The 21,327-nt window shown below is 46.3% G+C and overlaps 1 protein-coding gene across 4 annotated transcripts in view; it reads right to left on the bottom strand.

Moving 5' to 3' along the window:
- The window catches only part of tln2b (talin 2b), an 84,206-nt gene that overhangs the window by 37,414 nt on the left and 25,465 nt on the right, over positions 1 to 21,327 (bottom strand). For all 4 annotated transcript variants that reach the window (XM_076038202.1, XM_076038205.1, XM_076038206.1 and 1 more), the window contains exons 2-13: positions 13,699 to 13,872; positions 13,516 to 13,613; positions 13,195 to 13,324; positions 12,339 to 12,494; positions 11,692 to 11,834; positions 6,561 to 6,688; positions 6,201 to 6,264; positions 5,921 to 6,025; positions 2,330 to 2,485; positions 1,595 to 1,696; positions 1,437 to 1,513; positions 297 to 480 (exon numbers count right to left, since the gene is read on the bottom strand). In XM_076038202.1, coding sequence (XP_075894317.1) covers positions 297 to 480; positions 1,437 to 1,513; positions 1,595 to 1,696; positions 2,330 to 2,485; positions 5,921 to 6,025; positions 6,201 to 6,264; positions 6,561 to 6,688; positions 11,692 to 11,834; positions 12,339 to 12,494; positions 13,195 to 13,324; positions 13,516 to 13,613; positions 13,699 to 13,834 — 1,479 coding nt within the window. In that variant the 5' untranslated portion in view covers positions 13,835 to 13,872. The remainder of the gene's footprint in view (positions 1 to 296; positions 481 to 1,436; positions 1,514 to 1,594; positions 1,697 to 2,329; positions 2,486 to 5,920; positions 6,026 to 6,200; positions 6,265 to 6,560; positions 6,689 to 11,691; positions 11,835 to 12,338; positions 12,495 to 13,194; positions 13,325 to 13,515; positions 13,614 to 13,698; positions 13,873 to 21,327) is intronic.

The following is a 21,327-nucleotide window of genomic DNA, read 5'->3' as shown; positions in this document are numbered from 1 at the left end:
CAAAAAAAGCCCTGCCTCTGTGTAGAAGTGTGAGGAGAGAAAAAAAAGGTGGTTGTGATTGCGTGTGCGACGCTCTCTGCCAGAGACAAGAAACACACAATCCTAGAAATACTTATTGAAAAAAAATGTTTCTTACCTAATAACAAAAATACTACTTACCATAAAAATGATTAGCAAAATTTAATAGCTGTGAATCATTAAAATACCCTCAAGCCTCAATTTTGCTTTACACAGAGCATCCTTCAGGGCTGCTGTGTTTATCTTTGCTGCTTGTAGGTCAAACTGCTGGGGCTCACCAGGGGAGGCATGTGTCCTCGGTGCATTTGCCCCGTGGTGATTTGTTGCTGCGCCGAGGGCATGGAGCCGACGTTGTAGGTGTCAGGGCCGCCGACGGAGCCGGACCGTATTATACCTGGAAGTGCCACCGATCCGTGCTCCACACGACCCACCCGGTTGAACTGCTGCTGCAGAATGGTCGACCTTGCACGGGAGAGAGAGAGAGACGAAGAGTCTCACGCCTCATTCTTTTTTTTCCTTTTTCTTTTGCCACCGTGGCTGGAAGGCAACGGACTAATTGCTCATGCATGGGCTGAACAAACTGACTTCTGGAAGCGCTTTCATCCTAACTATTTCCTTTGTGTTGGTTTGGCTGTAAATTACGCTAATTGTTCCCGAGGATAAAACAGCCGTAACAATTAAAACATTCGGCAGGGAAACAACCGTTACTGAGTGTGCACTGAAAAAAAACAAACAACAACAAAAAAAACTGGGAAAATGTCTGTTTTCTTGCCCAGCTCAACAGATGCTCCTGACTCCATTGGTTAATCATGGCTTGTTTTTCTTTTTTTTGTTTTGTTTTTTTGTTGAGAGCAAACAATTATGTTTTCTGTGTGGAGAGCCACAACATGAGTCAATTGGCTCCTAAGCAGCAGGAATATGTCGGCCTTTCCTGTCAGCAAGTGGTAACATTTAAAACCACGGGTGTTTCCATTGTCAATACATGTGTAATTGTAGCTGTTTTCTTTTGCATTTTAATCAGGTACAAGATGACAACGACCGAGCGTCCTGCAGAGATAAAGGAATAAGAATCAGTTAACGGAACAGTTTGTGCTGATTTGATATCTTAACTTGCCTCCTGCCTTGACTTTGAATTTTAATGATAATAATAATTTAGCATCTTCACCCTGAGGTGTTTGTGATTTGACTTGCAAAAAGAAATTGTGACAAATTGCATTCTAAAGGTTATTGTGCCGTTTAAAAAAAAAGAAAAAAAATGAAAGTTAATTCCGGCCCGACTTCTCTCGGGGGGACACGGCGGGCAGGCAGAAATGTAATTACACGCGCAATTAAACGCTGAAATTTAAATTCACAAGTAATGGCTGGAATATGTTGGCTGAATCAGAATGATCATCAGGTGATGCACGAGCTCCACTCACTTCTTGGGAGAAACCGATTCCTCCAGCATGGTGGATTCTTCGTCTCCCTCCAGGCCAAAACGGTCCTTGCTCTGCTTCTGCAGACGGACGAGGCACAGCCGGTTTCAGCACGCAACGCAGGCTGCGTCCGTCGCGTAAAGTCACGTGACGCCACTTGCCTTTTTAAGGATGATGTCAATGTATCCGGCAATAAGTTGGGATATCTGCTCTCCCTCTGTAGTCTGCACCGAGTAGTAACTCTCCTGGTATTCTCCAAAATCCTTTGAAGAGCATGAAAGGGAGAAGGAATTCAGACAAATATTTATGATCCATCAAGCCTGCCTAAATGATTCTGTATCTGATGTGATTCTGGCTTGGCGTTCTTGGAAAGGCCTTATTTCTACCTTGGTTGGAGAGGAAAACCTGCCTTCATGTGATGGTGCGGCAGATTAAAAGATTTGACGTGGCGAGAGAGAAATCAAAACTTACTTCAAAGCCATCTGCAGAAAACTGAGGAGGTGATACATTTTTCGGGCTCCAAATCAATGTTGGCAAACGTACCTCGGAGTATATTTTAAAATTTGCATAATCTTTTAATCTTTAAAATAATGAAAAAAAGACATCTCCTTCTCCAAAGTGGGAGGAAAACAGACGGCGCTGTTGCCAAAAGCTGGTATGGAAAAGTTCTCAGATTACTAATACATTCATATACTGCACAGCCTTTCTTCCCCGGGCGTCCTTCTCCTCTAACTCCCATGAATCTCTGACTCGCGAAAACATTCGACGGCGGAGTCCCGAGGCCTCGGTCGTTTTTACGCATGCCGATGGTGTCTGAGACTGCAAACAGGGGCCAGATTGAATATGCGACGCCAGGCCGCGTAAATCATCACACGTGCGTGTGCGCAGCACACTACCAGAGTGAAGCTCTTGGGCGAGGCGGCCCATCTCTTGACCGTGGTCAGAGGCCACTCCTGCACCACGTCCTTGGTCTTCTCGTCCACCCGCATCACCGACTCCTTGGTTATGCCCAGCAGCCGTGGGACCAGCTTGTTCTTCCCCTTCATCTTTTCCTGTCAGCAGAGGTGGCAAAAGTATTAACACTCCTACTGATGTAAAGTATGTGCACTTGTGTAAAAGAAATACTCTGGTAAAAGCACTGATTCAATTTGACTCAGTACTGGTTATGAAATGTACTTAAATTATGTTCAGAGCTTTTGCATGAGTATCTTGATCATTTTTAGCATCTTTGTTCTCAATACTCTCATTTTGGTTTTATTTTGCAACTGCAGCACGACCAAACTGTAATCAGTAAAGTTACGACCATTCAGCCATTATAAGTTGTTGACACTTTTAATAACAACAACCAATGTTATTCTCTACAGTTTTATTTCTCTCTGGACTGAAAACATACCAATATATACTAACTACCTAACATCTAGCTACACAATAGCATATAGTTCAAATTCTTCAAGCAACAACTATAATAAGTGAATACATTTTTTTTTTTTAACAGAATTTGCATCTTTAGAACAATTTTAAACACGAAAGTAACAAGCGTGCGTTTCCAATACAAGGACTTGACAGTTACAGATATTTGTCTACAAATGTTGGGAGGAGAAATAAAAAGTCGTCAGAGGAAGAAATACTTAAGTAAAGTACAGATACATAAAAAAAAAATCTACTGAAGTACTGTGCCAAAATATTTGTACTTTGCTACTTCCCAAGAGGAAGTGGAAAAGAAAGAAAAAAACTCCATCGGAAGACGTTTACGTCAGCGTGGGCCACCTACACGGATGATTCATTCAAGGCGCGAAGGCAAAACCGCTGGTGCCGTCTTGCACCCACTGTGTCCGTGGCTCAAGGCACCTGACGGGAGGAGTGGGAGACGGGGCGGCTGTGAGATGACCCGCTAAGAGTTGGGGCTTGTTTAACTGCTGCTTTATTGAGCGGGGGTCTCCGCAGGCTTTAGTCGCTGTCAGGGAAAACAGCATGGTGCTTCCAGCCGCTCTCTCTGCCTGACCGGCTGCAGTGTGCTGCTCTCCACCCGCTGCCCACTGAAAATCTATTATGGCTCACTTCAGAGACGGAGCCCACACTTGGCTTCCCTCCAGGGGCGCCGACGATGACACAAAAATTAGCGGTTTGTGGAGACGGGGGAGTTTGAAATATGCACAATCTCTGCCTCTGAGCAACTCTTTTTTTTTTTTTTTTTTTTTTTTTTCCTGAAGATACATATCAGTGGGTCAAAATAGAGCGGCGTGAGAATCCTAAGAGGGCGCATCTCAAACGTCTTAGATGAAGGACAGACAACACAATACGCCGGCGTTTAACAGTTAAAGAAAAACTCTCATTGTTTGTTACTGGAATAAATAGCATCCATCAAGCAGGATGCTTTCTTATCTCAAGTGCACAGCGGAGGAATTTCAAACCGCTAACCTTGATTATTGCAAAAGAAAAATGTGTTTGTGCAACATGGCACAATAGAAGGGCTGGTCTTGAGGTCTTTTTCGCACCTCTTTTATTCTATTTCTAGACAATTGAAGTAATAGTGGGCTTGCCAGATGAGAAATGGAAGGTTACAGTAAAAAAAATAAATAATATAACACAACAACACACATGTAGCTCCACAAAGCCTGGCCTGTGCTTCCGCCATGGCGAGCATGAAGAGGAGAGAGCAGCCTGTGTGAATTATTTAACAACGGCTCCAAATCTACATGACCACGCCTCCTTGTTGAACAGCGGCGATGCTGTTGCATGCGGATGCACTGTTCCATAAACACGCTTCCAAGGATAATTTGAACCCTGCAGTCTCCTTTAACTACCGGGGGCCAAACATTCTATTTATCGCCCATTAAGAGTGCGGCAGACAACTTTTCTCATCTCGTCAAGCCAGGGGAGCGGATTGCCTGCTGTCAGAGAGCTTTAAAAACACCTGCCGGCGAGACTTCATTTCACTCCCGTACCGCACTCACGGTCCACTCTTGTCTCCGCCGAACCCAGGGAGCGGGAGCACCGCCGCTGTCAAAAGTATATCACAACGCAGAGTGCGCTCCCCAGCTGTAAAGGATTCCCACTCTGAAGATTCTGATTTGCGGTAATGGGGTTTTTGGTGTTTTCAACGAGCTTTTCGTAGCGCGTAAGAGCGCCAAGCGCATCACAAGTGCGGCCACTCATTAGCGCAGGTCTGCGCGCTTTTTGGACGGCTGCGGTTCAGGTAGTTCCGTGATTGTAGGGCTGCTTTGTACGATCCCGGCGGTCTTTATGCCAAAGTGTTTTTCCGCAAGGTTACCGACGCTCTCAGTTATCCAAGAGTAGCGTGTGAAGCAGCAGGATGAAAAAGTCTGAACGCAGCGGTTTAAAGTGCTATACTATGCAGAGCTTGGCCAGGTTCCATTACTGGATTGCTATTGAGATACTGCAGAAGAGAGACTGAGATTTTTTTTTTTTGCGTCCCACCTTTGAGTCGACTGTGGTAAATGCTGTGGGGTGAATAGCGTTTGGTTCTTCAAAGGCTATTCTGCAGGCGGTTCTCACCAAACTTTGTGATTTTCCAAGAGGCATTTCAGTGGCGGCATTCACCACTCACAAAAAGATGGGGACTTTCAGGTGAAATTTATGGAAAGTGCACGCTAAAGTGATATTATACCAGGAAAGTAGGGCACTGAAGTAGAAGCAGGCAATGGTCATTTCTTCAACTCGAACTGAAACAAAAGTTACCATCAGGAGTGGAGAGGACTGTTAAAATACAAAGTTTTCATTCAACCAGAGCAACACGTTTTGCAGTAAGTACTGAAAGGTTGAACAGGTTGGACAGTTTAGTGAAGGTCAAATTCAGTTCACCTGTAGATTTCATCCAAAAGCCCAATTTCCCCCAATTTGAGCAGTGTAGATGATCTAGACATTCACATCCTGGGACTTCCAAGTTTAAGTGTCACACTGCCTCCAGGTGTTCTGATTACTTATTCACACTCAAGTCCCTCCGGCACTGCATTGACACCTGGCAGGGTTGTGCTGCAGGACCTGTCTTGTAATAATCATGATTATTATAGGACCCACTTTAAGGCGCTGGGATTGGCAAGTCGCTGCATTGGCGTCTGCATGCAAATAGACATGATTGGCGGCTGCAGACCTGGTCTCAACTCTAGTCTGAAAGTCTTCAACGTAAAGTCCAAAAAGAAACATTGCAAACAGACGTTGCAAGCGACAACTGCTGCAAGTGTACCACAAGGGCTCTTAACAAAAAAAAAATAGAGGAATTGTGGGCTTTTGGAAATGCATTTAGGAAATATTTGTGTGCATATAAAAAAAAAAAAAGAAAAAAAAAGCGCTCTTTATTTTATTGCTACGATTTCGTGGGAACGGCTGAATTTGGCAGGTCAGTTCAGCTCAGTTAAGCAACAGAACCAGTTCTAACGGTTTCGCAGCCTACATCAAACTGCCAAACTTCAAGAGGTCTTTTTTCCAGCATTACTATGAAGTAAGGCCTTCTCAGGTGAAGCTCTCACCTTCACCAGGAAGAAGGACACTCCGTACGTCTGCAGGGACCTGGCCAGCTTCACATACTTCACTTTTGCCTCGATCTCCGTCATCTCCCCGCAGTTTTTATGGTCCTGGACAAAGAAGAGCAATCACGCCTCCACATCTGTGTAGTGCATACGCCACCTTATCAATGTCAATTCTTTTGTCTAAATGAGAAGAAATAGGTATAATTCCCATGTAACCACACACGGTTCCTAACACATCACTGCACCTGAATGCAGCGTTTGAGCAAAGCAATGAACATACTTGGAATATTTTCTTCTCTGCGCCTCTCTGCTTGGTGTACTCCTTTGGTAGAAACTCCTTCAGGCTGCAGAGAGAAATAGCATTTGGACACGGTTACCCCCATGAGCTGCAGACATTTCCTTTTTTGTCAACATACCTCCAGGTATGAGGTCATTCTTGCCCTACTGCCTACATGTCAGAAAACAGTCGGAACAGCTGACATCACTCTTGAGCTTTGCACGAGGAGGAAATCCCTGAAGCAACAGCCTGATAGCTGTGCCGTGTGCCCAGTTGAACTGTGAACTGGCCACATGAAAGCCGGGCAGCGGCGCAAATGTTGATATTGATGCAGAGGGAAAGGGGGGAAAAAAAGAGGCTTACTCTAGGAATCCAGGCTTGTGTTTGTGCTCGGCATGTGGTCCAAACTGGATCTGAGCCTGGATCCCGGCGAACTCGCAGGCTTTATCAAAGGAGACGGGATGGGATCCATTCAGTATATCATCCCTCGCCTGGAGGAGACATGAAGCGGGGAAGAAGAACAAGAAAAAGAAGCACACAATCAGGGAGAGGATCAAACTCCAGAGGCTTGAGAATAATCCCAAATTTACCCCAACACAGTTCCTTAATGAGCACCTCATTGTGTGCCTCGAATGCAGCGCGGCTCCAGAGGGGGACGTCCTCTGAGCAAATGACTGAGCCGCATTTCCACAGGAGGCGCTCGCTTCCTAATTGAGACCCGTTTGCAAACGAGCGACAGGAAATACAAGTTGCCAGTGACGGTAAAAGATGTTGCTGCTCTCGACGCTGCCTCTTATTAAAAACATATCGCAGTACGACTCAAAGAGGGGCTGCGAGCGAGGCGGTGAGAAATGTAATCAATGTTTTGTTTTTCGCTGAGAAGGAAATGCAAAAAAAGCTCAGCGTGCCAGTTTGGCAGCGATGCTGCTGCTGAAGCGCAGCTGATTTTTCCGATGCATTTGCGGCCATTTAGGTAAATGGAAAAGGGAAAGGCCTTTGTTGACATCCTTCAAATGGTTGTCAGTGTGTGCTGTTTTCTCCAGGGGGCAGCCGACGGTGGCATCCTCTCTCTCTCTCTCTCTCTCTCTCTCTCTCTCTCTCTCTCTCTCTCTCTCTCTCTCTCTCTCTCTCTCTCTCTCTCTCTCTCTCTCTCTCTCTCTCTCTCTCTCTCTCTCTCTCTCTCTCCCTCCCTCCCTCCGGCTTCATCGCTGCAAAATTAATGGCTGCGAAAGCCGAGAGGCCTTGCCGACGATAAGAATGGCTCCGTCAGTGCTCTTAAGCATTAGCATATTGGTGTGCGGCGTTGACTCCACTCATTCATACGTCCCATTACATCAATGAAAAGCTAAGCAGCAGCTTACTGCTGTAATGAGGACAACAATCTCCTTCACTCACAATCAAGTCCTTTTCCCCGGCGCACATCGCAGCGGAGCGCACGAGCTCGCGCCGGAGAGAGGGCGCTCTAAAATTAGCGCCTCGCACATGCCAGCCGCCGCGCCACGAGCCGTGCGCTGCATGGTACTGTGCAGAAGTATATGTGGATGCCAGCAATAAAGGGGACCTGATGGAAATGCTTTTTTCTTTAAAGTGACAAAGTGCCAAGAGTAGATGGATTATAGGAAATGAAAAAAAATCCCAGTGGGCAGCCTGTGTTTGGAAAGAAATATCTGGGATGCAGGAAACACACCGGCGTGTTTGCAGTTCATAATCTTTTCCATCCGAGCCCAGATTACAGCCAAGCTTCATTATACATCGACTCGTGCTGTAATTTGCACCCATGATCACAAATTACCAGTATGTGCTTGGAGTAACCTGGGCGCTGCTTTGCGTTGACAAGTATAATGAGCTCAAGGAGCCAATGGTGATTTTGGGCTTCGCTCATGAACATGCAGATTAAGTGTGACAGAAAAAAAAAATAATCCAGTGTCTGTCTAAATGATGGTCTACGACGTCATTGTAATACGACAGAACTTTTCCCGGGCAGCAATGTTGAAAGGAGACCATTTGTACATACGTGTGCACTTGAGAAAATGTATGACGGCTTAGTTCCATTTAGCATGGCACTGTTTTTAGCAAGCCAGCACAGCGTTTTTAGGATCTGACTGACAAGTGTTAATCAATGATGTGTGGTGAACCCACTGTGACACTGTGATAAAGGTTTGTGTCAAATGAATATTAAACATTTAAATAGACTGAGTGACGATCAGCAAAGTCAACAAAATTATTGAATTTAAAAAAGATTATCAAACATTACTATATGAGCTAAAACTGGTTCTGACCCTGCAAGGACTACTTATACTATACTTACTACCAATGAAGCTTGCTTGGATTATTTAAAATTAGCCACCCTCCTTATGAGCGATGACACTCCTAAATTTAGCCACGTGTCCTCACAAGTCCACCCTAAATGAACAGGCCAGAGAGGACGGACCCTGATTATCTGGTAGCGGTTGTGGCAAGTCATCCAGGGGCTGGTTCTGGGGAACATTTTAATAGAGCTGCACGAGCGCTCGCAAAGCCATCAGAAGCTGTGACACATAAAACCTCAGGCTACAACACAGAGGTCAACCGGTCCACAGCACGGCACAGCACAGCACGGCACGGCACGGCACGGCACGCAGTCTTATAGAGGCATAAAAATAAATGCTGACATGGGGTTTCTCAATGCTGAGCACCCACATACATATAGGAGTATACAAATCACTAAGTTAAGGTGTGTTAGGCACCTACACCACTTTATGCAGCAGTCAAATTCAAAACGTTAACCTCCTTATCATGGTTGGACAGCTGCGGTTGTTCTCCAAGGCTAAACCCTAATTATGGCTTGTTATTATGAAAATGAAAAGGCTTTAAATGCTACAACGGAAAAAAAGAGAGAGCAAGTGTCGAGGTTGGACCAGTGATTTCAGGATCATCTTAAGTTAAAAAGAGTCTAAAGTGAAAGCAAGAGAGCAGGATACACAGAGGTTCTACAGAGGTTTATCCTGGCCTTAGTGTGAATACATGACAGAGAGGGAGTGGTCGCCTAGTAAAGGAGATTAGTCTGTTACTGGCACTGCTCCTATTACCGGGTCTTGTGTGTGTGTGTGTGTGTGTGTGTGTGTGTGTGTGTGTGTGTGTGAGTGTGTGGGCGGGTTCTAAATCACGGCCGATTCGAGTTCTTGGCGGACATCTGAAATCGGCATCGATTCGCAGACATGCATCATCGCAGCCCTCCCAGCTGTGATGTCATCATCTGCGGCAGCTGCCTCCAATTAGTCAGTTCCACCGAGTTGTGCGAACCGAGTTGCGGGATGACAGAGGAATTTAGGTAGAGAGGTACACGGAAAACAAAAAAAAGATCTGTGGTTGTCCGGCGGCGCCTCGACATCTCACTTTGGACATTTAAACACGCTGCCGTGCATGCGGTGCCTGTAATCTGCCCGTGTGACAATGTGACAGTGGCAGGATGATGGGGGAAGACGGCTGGGAAACATCAAACACGAGAAAAAAAAAACTAGGAGGTGGGTGCCGGGGGGGGTGGGGGGTGGGGAAGGGAAGGATGGGCTGCCACTGCAAAAAGGAAATATGACTCCGCGTTGAGAGGGGAGCGCGATACGCTCTGTGCTCTAATGTGTGCCAGGGTAACAGGGTGGGGATGTGCACAATTATGTCAGACTGTGCAGGAGATGGAGAGGGAGTGGAGACAGGCGAACTGGAAGGGAAGTAAATAAAGGGAAAGAAAAATAGGCGCAACAGATACGAAGAGGAGAGGAGGAGAGGAGGGGACGTGGAAAACGACAAACACAGGCTGCACACAATTCTTGCGGGGGAGCGTATATCAACCTCGTATGTCAGGGTCCATGTAGTGTCTGCATTAGGTCTCTGCAGTGAGGCACACCTCAGTCTGTGGCCATCGTGAGCAGCCCTCCTCCCCGAGGTGGAAGACGATGTGTTCAGCGAGGGAATAAAGCCAAGGGGTACGTTGGCAGACCGCTTCCCAGGCCGCTTCCCAGGCCGAGGTCCCAGGGAGACAGTTGGTGGGCGTGTTTAGGGATTGCATAACGTCGTGATTTGGAGTAGGATGAGACGCAGTGGTGCGGAAAATATTGGTTTCTCACCAATTAGCGGAATGGTATAATTAGCGGTCAGTGCATGATAGACGTGTATTGCAAAGAGGGAAAAAAACCATGTCAGTTCGCCCAATCAGTGCGAACGGCATTGTGAAACAAGGTAAATTGTACCGGAATTGTCCAACGTGTAAACAATGTGAGGACGATGTTGCTAAATTAAAACCCATGGTGAAACATTTGTTTACTTCTCGCTGGTGCAAGTGAAGAGTGGATCCACCCAGAAATAGACAGTGGAGTGCAGGTTTGAACCTCAAAGGCCAGTTTGAAAAATTACTCATATCCACAGGGACTTATTTCACAAGTTCATCTGGGAATCAGCCAGCAGGACATTCAGAATAGGGGAGGTATAGGGAGAATGTGTCACTATAAGTACCAGCCAATCAGATTTCTACGGCTAGCGTCAGTGGGCGGTGCCTTGTGTCGGTCTTTCTTCTCAATGACAACTTACCACCAGCAGGTTTTCTTTGCCAATATCTGTCACATTCAGACTGGTTGAATATTCAGTTGGGAGAATTACCAGATGCAAATCAAGCAGCCAAGCAAATCAATGTGCCTTGAACGCTTCACCCATTGCAGCCTGGTGTGATCACGCCTTCACACCAAGATGGAGGCAGTTGTGTCTTCACACCGACTGAGAGACGGTCGAGTTTTCATCCCAGCCCTTCCTCATCAAAGTCTGATTCAGTTTGTTGGAAAACACAACAGAACTTTGATATGGATCAAAGATAAAATGGTAGGTCTCGGCCCCCTTCAGGAGAGCCAAAGGCAGGAAGTGGACTCCAACGCAGGGCATTGTGGGAAAAAACAACCCAAACAAATGTGTGTAGCAAGTTACATTGAGTTTTCTCAATCGTTGTTTTTCTCGTCTTCTCTGCCGGAATTCTTGATGCAGCTTCAAAGGTTTAGAGTTCCTGAATATTTTAAGTCCCCAATCGAGTCTACTGCACTACTAGGCATGAGTACAACCAAAGTCTGGCTGGGAGACAGAGATGAAAAACAGAGCAGCCAAGGAGACAATCCAGTTAGGAGATGATTAAGTCAAACCATTCCACCTTGCAACATCTTAGATATTGATGCACTTCTGTTAACTGTGCAATAAAAACACAGCACGGTTTCCTGCAGCTAAATGTTTGCGACAACCTTCATTGTGTGCATCACTGCACCGTCTGAACCAAAACCAAAGCCGTCTCAGCCACATCCTGGCGAGGCTGCTCTCAATGCCGTCATTAAAGCCTCTCACGCTGCCCTCTGCCTCACTTTGAACACCCTCATAATTGCAGGGTAATCCATAAACCTGCCCGTAGGAGTGCAACAAAGTGGGAGTACAAGCAGGTTATCGTTTTCTTTTTTGAGTAGCACCAACGTGAAACGTGCGTGTTCACCTGAACATAGAGCAGGTTCAGCTGGACCGGGTCCCTGGAGTCCACGTTCTGGTCGGAATAAAAGAACTTGCGTCGGAGCAGCAGGGTTTCGCTCTCCTCCACTCCTTGCTCCCTGAACGTCCTGCTGTGGTCCAGCCAGTTCACTGCCAATCAATAGACACAGTCTGTTATCACTGGCACTTGCAATGAATAGACATCGACTCGGCACAGGCGTCGCCAGGGGTGGATATCGATGGAGAAATTAGCCAGGCGGCTCCAAAACGTCAACAAGCCGACGCATGAGCTTCGGCTGACAATCTGCCGAGTGATTCGTGGGGGAGGCGACAGTCTTGACGGAACACAAACTGTAATTTCCATGATGACTTCCTAGAGAGAACGGGGGCGAGTTTTTAGACAAAGTAGGTGGGTGACTCACATATTTGCATGTTTTAAAACTGTAACTCGGGGGAGAAAATGATTAAACTCATAATTTCCAGGCGCGGCGATACGATGCCGCACAGTGGATGACAAACAGGCGGGCAGAGCGCGTCCAGATGACGACGTTGAGTCAGATTCATTTACATGATAATATGAACACCGAGCACCAACGGCACCGCTGGGTGCTTCTCCTTTTTTTTTTTTTTTTTCTTTTTCTGGCCTTCACTCACAGTCGTCGTCCGTGTGCAGCTTGGCTTTGAGCTTCTCCATCTTCCTCTCGTCGCGCAGCAGCAGCGTCCTGTCTTTCCTCAGCGTCCCCACCCCGTCCTCCTTCTTGTCCTCCGCCACCTCCTGAATGAGGGAGTACTCCTCGTAGTTGGTGATGCCTGAAAGGAGCGCAAGTTTGCTGTGGAAGGGGGGGGGACTGTGACGGCGGCGGCGGCGGCGGAGGAGCACTTCAAAACACGGCGCGATAACAAACGACACGCCGGAGAGAGCATTTCGGGAATCCTCTCGCTCCCCTCTCCCTCCATTCTTTATCTTTTTTTCCGCCCGCTTTCAAACAGAAGTGAAGGAAAGCTGGCGCGCAGCCAGCGCGCTAAAATGGAAGCCGAGGAGGAGACGACGCCAAGCAGAAAGACTTACTCCAAACAAACACTTTTTCCCCCAATAAAGCTATCTGCCAGATACACATCCCTCGCCTCTCCACCCCCACGGAGCTTAATAGCGGCCCATTATAATTGAAATGCAGGGCTTAGGGAACACCCCCGTGACAGACGGGGATGGCACGCTCCGGCCCTCAGGAAGAACACTTCAGCACTTATTAGAAGACGAGCTTGTTCGAACTTGATAAATTATGCCCACGGTGCTTTTTAACAAAAAGTGATTAGAACATTATCAGGCTTACGTGAATGAATGCACCAAAGCACTTAACAAACATTCCTGTTTTAATAGGATTTTTTTCAGAACCGGTACGAAGGCGAGATTCCTTGGACTAAAAATGAAATGGGAGATGAATATTTCAGGCTGGGGACGGTGGCTTTACGGGACTCGTGCCGGGGGCGCTCTATTGTGAAGGCCACGCACCTATTCTGCTGCATATGGTGACCAGCAGCTCGCCCACTGTTTTCGAGTCGTCCACCAGGATGGTTTTGATTGCGCCGTCCAGCATTTTGATCTTTTGTGGCCTCTGTTTCTTCTTGTACTCCAAGACATCCTGAGAAAATGAAGAAAGGGGAAAAAAACCTCAACAATGACAACCACAAAACCTCACGGTCTTGCAAAAAAAAAAAATATATATACATATCACAATCCTCTAACACAAACTAAGACATTATGAGATGAAAGGTAAAATCAAGAAGTCTTGGCCACAAGCTATTGCATGTAATTTTTCTTTTTTTGTCTTACTCCGTTTCTCAGCATGTAGTAATCGAGCGTTCGTCCGGATTCCAGCCAGATGCCTTTCCTGGGATCGTCGTCGGACAGGAAGAGGCCGTAATCTGACGCTGGAACAGAAAGGTACATCTGACCATGCTGATGCCCACTCCTTTGCATTTGCACACATCTTGCTTTTCCCAGTGGTCCGCCTACCTTGGCCAGCCTGGGCTTCTGGGACTCTTTCTCTGATGATTCTGCAGGCATCGTACACGGGCGTGCACGGCTCAAATTGCATCGTCTTCACCACGTTGCACTGGCGGATGCAGATCTTGAGCGATAGAGCCACCATCTTGGCGGGTAGCACGACGGCAGCGCCAACCTACACACCTGAACAAACACAGAAGAAGAAAGAGACCTGGTCACACTGCTGGCTAAACCATCGTCTGCGTTGGAACGGGCATCAAGCGGCGATTATTGGAAGAGCTCTTTATAAAGCACTGGTGAGCGGAATGCACAGAGGAATCTCGAGAGGCAGACTCACACAGGTGACTCATGTCAGCTCTGCTGTAGCGCTGCGCGAGGCGGACTAAACAAATGCAAGATGCATTAGTAGTGGATGTGATGGATCCTATTGCGATATCAAATGAGCCCTTAAAAATATAGCCACTCTCTCACAGCCTTTTCCTGCACCTTGTGAACCGCGGGGGAAGTGTTTGTGAGGGATGTGCAGTTGTAATTTCATGGTTTTGCTACAAAAGCTTCACGGCCTGGTGCACTTCCTCAGAACTTGGGCACAATACACAACCACCGGGCAACAAGCCAGTCCTTGTAATTATCTCCTGGGGGATTTTTTTTTTCTTTTTTGTGTGCGTGTGTGTGTGTGTGTGCGCGCGCCTGAGCCGCCACACAAGCTGTCCAGATATGGAAGGGTTAAAGGTGATGAGTTTCTGGCTGATGGTGGTGTGTGTAGAATTGGATGACGGGAGACAAGGAACATAACCTTTGAGCACGAAACAGAAAAAAAAAATGACGTTCTGGTGAATCATTATTTGCTCTTTTGCTGCAATGCACACTGCGAAAGCAGACGCGGACCTCCATCAGAGGGCATTTGTGTAATAAATGGAAATTACGGTGCGCCATTTGAGGTATTCTCAGAGTGTCCAATGCACAAAATGGGAAAGACACTGCAGAGGTTTTCTCCTCTTCCTTGACCTTGGCTCCACCAGGGAGAAGGATGATCATGATAAATAGGGCCATCTACGTGGCTGAATAATTAGCCGGTCCGATATTCAGCGTATCTGACCTGATGGAAGTAGTCGTGCAACACTATATAACATTAGAGAAGATAAGAGGTAATACTAAGAACACCAGCAAAAACCTTTCCAATGAAATTTTCTTTGCTTTACATAGATGCAGAATGACATAGAACAAGGACTGTTGTTGACGAGAGCTGCATAAGAAGGCAAAAGTTCAAATTGCCACACAGACTCCAATCCAGATTCAGATCTCTGGCAGACATGGAAACAAAGGCTTTTCCTGTGCTCGTCAACAGACCTCTGTCTGGGTTGGAGCAGGCTGTCAGAGAAATACATTTCCTACAATGATGGAGTTGTGAATGAGCAGCCGGTGACTGTGTCATGCCTCCGTCATGCCTTATGTTCTTCTCCAGTGGCCCCTCTCCTTCAACTATCTTTTTTTTTTTTTTTTTATCTTTCCACAAAATGGGAAAGGCAAGCACATAAAGGAAGTGGTAATGGCGCTGCGTGAGCTCCCCTCCACACAGGATGGCACGGAGGCCCCGCCGAGTTTTTGTCACCCAGGCCTCCACCGGTACTTTCTTCTAGATAAATGGCTTGACTTGATGACAGACTGACATGCAGCAGCCACACACATAACAAAAAGAAAAAAAGATTTTCCTGATTAAAACCAAAGAAACTCTAAAACAAAGCCATCTTTGCTAGAGCCAGAGTAAGCTCTAACAAAGGGAATCTACAGTCTACAACGAAACCAAAGATCCCGCTAACGTCTGTTGTTAGTGGTGTCAGTCACTCTAGAAAGTAAGAGCTGCCGAAACTGCATGATGAAAGCCGGGAGGATAATGATAATCCTCGATCTTACAGCGCTGTGAGAGCACATTTCTCACAAGGATCCTCACGCAAACACACTGTGTTGGCTCTGTGTACCACTCACTTTCCTTTGAATCCCATTTACTGTATCAGCCCTTCTCCATCACTGTAGGTAGATGGGGGCAGGAAAAAAAAAAAATCTAATTTCAGGATGCTATCTCCTCAGAAAATCGCAGGTCCATCAGCGGAGGGCCCTGCTTCGGATCTTCTTGGTTTACTCCTCGGAATATTAAGACATGGAAATGGCCAAAGAGCAGCTTGTTGGGGAGTCGAAACAGAGACAATTCAATATATACCAGAAAAGGGAGGAAGCCATGAGGAGAGATTACAGCCGTTGTGAATGACGGTGCAACCAGTAGCAATGCATGGCCCAATAGCAGAAACTGCTTTCACCAATGTGAGGTAAAATGGCCTTTGAAAACACATCAGCTTGTGGATGACAATAAAACATATAAAGCAACGGTGGCTTACGGGGGTGCATTACATCTCCAAATGCCATAGATTTATCTTCTATATTCTTTAGGTAAGAAGTCCATCCGGAAATTTGAAGGCACTTGGGCGAACCATTCCCACCTCGGTTAGCATGGTGGCCAGGCAAGGGGAAGACAAATGTGACCCTACAGTTAAGCCGTTAACTAAACTGTGTTTAAGTAAACTCTCGCCAAGGGCAGTCAAGACACAAAACGACCTAGTCTAGCCTTCAGTGCCGTTTGTTGTTCTCCTTCGAGTGTGAAACCGCCCTTTAGTTCTGATTAAAGGGCCTCTGCTGCAACATTGGAAAATCCTCTTGGCGGTACCTATGGGCTTCTGTTTTATTATTTTGCCTTGCACTGGAAAACTTAAAGGGCCGAAAGCAGCTGCTACTTCCTGGTTTGGTCGCTACTGAGATGAAAATGTAGAGGGTGTGTGATTCATTGACAATTTAGAACGATTCGATGTGTCAATGGATGAGTGAGATTTCAGAAGTGAAATCTGAGCGGCCCAGCTGCCATGCACACTTAAACCGACATGACTGCCAATCGGTCTCTCTTAAACGGCTGAAATGAAGATGGAAGCAGTAGTGAAAAAGAAACCTAGAGTCTGTTCTGCCACGAGCAACGTGTATGAATGAGTTTATGAACTGTGCGCAGCTAATTCGGAATATGTTCAATGCAAGAATCAAATGGTCAACGCGCTGCAGGGGCTACCCTCACTGTTTAAGACTACAGGGTGCGCTGTCTAAAAATCAATGTGGTCCTTTCATATTGAAGTAGTGGAAGAGACTTGGCTCTCATTCTTGCTGTAAACACTCAATTATTCCAACAGGAATAATTATAACCTTCCTAATTTATAAAGCACCTGAAATATTATGACCTGCCAACTTGAGTTGAGATTGAATTAAATGGTAATAATGCCATAGAATAACAAAGTGTGCTAAATGTAAAAACACTAAAGCAAGAAAACAAACAAAAAAACAAAAACCTTCCTTCCTTCGGGTCTCGCAGCATTTCCAAGGTCAGGCCCGACACTAATTGGCTGCTGATTTCCTGCTTAGCAGAACAGTTTTAGACTCCCACTGCATAAGCAGCATTCAAAAGGAAACCAAAACATGCAGATACAAACACCTCCGCTCTCACTTCAGCGGTGACTGCCGAGAGAATGCCGAACAGAGGGCAGATTAGCATGCCGGCTGGAGTACAAGCACCCCACCGCTATGTATTTTTATTGTAAAGCGTGACAATTAGATTTTAACGAGCTGAAGTAGAACACAAACCCCGTGGCTCAGGGAGGAAAAAAAAAAAAAAACTAAAACTAAAAGGTGGGGACCTTTCTGTGGCGGCATCCTCCACTAGCCTAAAAATACACACATCATAAGCATCATAGCACATTATCTCCGGCCTTGTGGACATTTATTATTGCTCAGTCTCAACATGCATTGTGTGAGTGGCGCTGAATGGAGGAGTGAGCTTAATCCTGACCTCAGCAGTTTGCAGGACTGTTGAGAACAGCAGGATTAAAGTGTGTGTGCATAGAGAAAATGCTAATTAGCTAAACCGCCGCACACGACGCACCCTCCTTTTTTCATTCCCTCCCTCCTCCTCATATCCCGGGAGCACAACATCATCCTTTTATCCGAGGCAGAGCAAAAAGCAAAGTCAGTTTTCTGCAGGACCCTTCGCCGCGCCTCTCGGGGGACCGCTGCGTCCTCGCAGAAAGCTGCGATTATGTGTCAAACAGCAGGAGGAGAGGCGGATGTTGTTTTTCACAACTGTGCACGTGCACACACACACACACACACACACACACACACACACACACAAAGACGTGCCAACACGCACGCGTGCAATGTTCCTGCAACCAAGAAAGCAAAATGTCATGATGTGCTGACGCGTCAAGGTCAGGTGCATCATTTCCACCATGCAGATGTGAAGGCAAAAATGATAATGAGCCTCTCAATTAAAGCACCACTCATTCCCATTTTTTAATTCCACTAAATCAGAGACGCAAGGCAGGCATTTATCAACCACATTGGCGTGTGTTTGTGTGTGCGCGCTCAGGGGCGCGCACGGGAGGGACATGACTTGATTTACAACCGACGTAAAGCAAATTATTATACATCCGTTTAATAGCTCAGGGACGTAATCTAAGTGGCGTGCGGGAGACACACAGACATTACTGTGTCAGCTCGCCTTCATCACATTAATACCACGAGGAGAATGTGATTACAGTACAAGTGTGCCATATTTGTAAGCTGCCAAAGGAATAATGGATGGAGCAGGGCTGTTTATCTTACCAGACGCAGACGGCCGAGTGCACAACAATGTTTCCCTCGTGTGACAGGTAAAAAAAACAAAAGAAAAGAAAGAAAAGGCCCGGCACTCCATGCACGATTACTAATTGTTGGCATTCTTCTTTTTTTTTTCTTTTTTAATCAAGATGTCCTTGTACTCATTTCCTTAGAAAGAGCGCAGAGTTCACCTAAAAAACAATTTGCACGGTTCATAATAAGTCAAAAGGGTTTTGCCTCCGCTCTTATCACTTCCTCCATACATTTGCTGGATTAATTCAACCTCGTTCCAGCAGAAGGCGGCAATCAGCGGCCGTCGTTATGAAGCCGAGCTGACCCTTTCCGTCCCCCCCCGCCTCCTCGTGATGACTATGAACAAGCCGTCACATTGTGCCAAGTGGCCGGCGCGGCATTATGTCACCTAATTGAGTGGCAGTCAAGCTGCGGTCGTTCTCCAGATTAAAACAGAGGAACCCTCTCTCATGACGCCACTCACGCTGGCTGCTCTGTAAAAGATTTATTTCCTCGGCTTCCACGACACACTCTTTGAACTGCGGGCTTCGCTCCGGGGGGGGCCATGGGGAAGGGGGGCGACAACACGTTCTGTGCCATAATGCAGTTTGAGGGTAAGGATACTGGCAAACATTACGAATCCTGCCCTTAACGCAGGGAGGGGGGGAGGGAGAGGGGGAGAGAGGGAGGGAGGGGAGGAGGAGCGGCTCTTCTTACACTAAAAATATCCTGGGAAGTGGAGCGTCCTCCCGAAGCATCCGCGGCAGGAGAAGAGGAGGGGGGAAAAGGAAGAAGAAGAAGAAAATCTACGCCTGAATCTACACCTCCGCTTCATTCTTCATTTGTTATGCTTGGAGATTAAATGACAAATCCCTCTGGAGGGACGTCGTCAAAAGACATGACTATATCTGGCACAGCTACAGCAGCGATAGTGAACGGGTGCGGTCCCGCCCCTCCCCGTAACACTCGGCTGTTCCTAACGGAGGAAGAGAGAGGGGGAGAGAGAGAGAGAGAGAGAGAGAGAGAGGCACTGGGAGAAGGGAGCCCCTCCCAGCAGCTGCAGGAAGTCAACCAACAAACTGGTCAGTGCACCGAATCAGTCCCTCGGTGGGAGTTGGGGGAGGGGGCGGGGGTTAATGGTGGCTGACACAGATGTTGCTTAAACATTTTTATTTCATTAACGCGGAAGACGAACGCAGCTCGGCACCAAGGGCTGAGCCCCCAATGATTCCATTACCCAACGCATTTTCTTTTTAATCTCTCAAGATTTGCAGAACGCAGCCCGCGCTCCACTGGCCTACATCTGCATTTCCCAGCTCCAGATCATCTGCGCCGGATCTTATGATGTAACGATAGGAAACGCACGGTCACACACTCAAAGAGCAGTAGTCTTGACATTTAAAATAACCTGAGTCCGATGAAAGAGCATTTCAATAGAGCCGTGCTCACAAAATTAATAGCTGACAAAAGAATTTCTTTTAATAACACAGTCGATGATCAACCGCTTCCACATCAAATACATCGGCGTGTCATAGAAATTAGACTTCCATCATCATAATAGTTTGATCTTAGCGTTAAATAAGGGATGGCATTTAAAATGTAGATTCACACAAGCAAAGGATCTTTGAAATATTTAGTACTTGCTACTCTGGTTGAAAGATCAATCTTTTACAACTTGAGCTATAGCATAAATAGAAAATGAAACATTGAGGACGCACACATGCAATCTGTGCCAGAGGAGGGATACGGTCTACACTGCAGGGTGACTGAGAGCTCAGGCTTTAATAGAGAATATGTGCAGTCTCTGATTCCGCTAATCAAAAACAGGGTGACCTGGTAGCAATGTGCCCGTCATCTGAGACGCAACCTTTGTGCAAGCTGTTTACTCCTTTTACACCCGCTGGATCTCACAACCAGTGGAGGAAATCTGATGAAGCGTCAATCACTTGATTTGAGAAGGTGAAGATTCCCAGAGGAATGAAGCCACTGCTGACGCCTCAATGCGTAATTGAAGCGAAGACGACAACTGCAAATGTATATATGCACGTGGACAGTTTATATTGCATAGACTGTATGAACAATCATCTTGGACTGCTTGACATCGTCTCTGAGCTATTCTTTGCTAAAGGGCCACTGTGAGAGAAGAACATTTTACCTCCTTCAACACTGAAATATAATAAAATATATTTTGTAAAAAAAACAAAACAAAACAAAAAAAACATTTTTGGAGAGAAGCTTTTTTGAGAGCTAATCAAATAAACTGGCTGCCACCAGCAAGCCACAAGACCACAGCCTGTGAAGAGTGTAAAAGCTAATGACCACAGTGATCATTGACTATGAACTTTGTGGTTGGTCGACAGCGTAACAAGAATATCAAGCAATAATTCAATTACCTCTTGTCTCTCCAAACATCGTCCGATTGCCTGATGATGTTCTGCAAAAATCCAGGACGGCATGGCGAGAGGTGTGACTCAGAGAATGGGCAGAATTCCTGGAATAATGTCACTATCTCTTAAGTCTACACTTTGCTGATACAGGGTACCTAATAAATTGGCCAGAGAGTGCATACATGTATTTAAATATACATATACAGTCAGTCAGTTCGTGTTCAAATGCGGGTGAGCATCTTCCCGAATAAAGTGGCCGGCATGGTGTGCATATGCAGTCGCTATTTGTGTAATCAGATTACACCAAGTGCAGTGTAATCTGATGACACAGATTACACTGCGGTTGTTCCAATAACCGCTAGAACACTTTCTGTGTTTCTCAACCAATTGAAAACAGAAAGTGTTGCAGTGGTTATTAAGCCAAGCCAACGAGAGCCTCCTCGTGGTAATTAGACCATTATGGCGTAATGAGCCTTCTGTTTCTCCTCTGCGCATCTCTTCACAATGTGACTGGAGCGCCCTGCCAAAGCAATACGACAAGACGTCATTG

This window comes from Nelusetta ayraudi, unplaced genomic scaffold, assembly GCF_046127955.1.
Source record: "Nelusetta ayraudi isolate G7.1 ecotype Tasmania unplaced genomic scaffold, CSIRO-AGI_Nayr_v1 ptg000053l, whole genome shotgun sequence".
Classification (NCBI taxonomy): domain Eukaryota; kingdom Metazoa; phylum Chordata; class Actinopteri; order Tetraodontiformes; family Monacanthidae; genus Nelusetta; species Nelusetta ayraudi.
The sequence above is the reverse complement of the archived record's forward strand: the minus strand, read 5'-3'. Positions and strand labels throughout refer to the sequence as shown.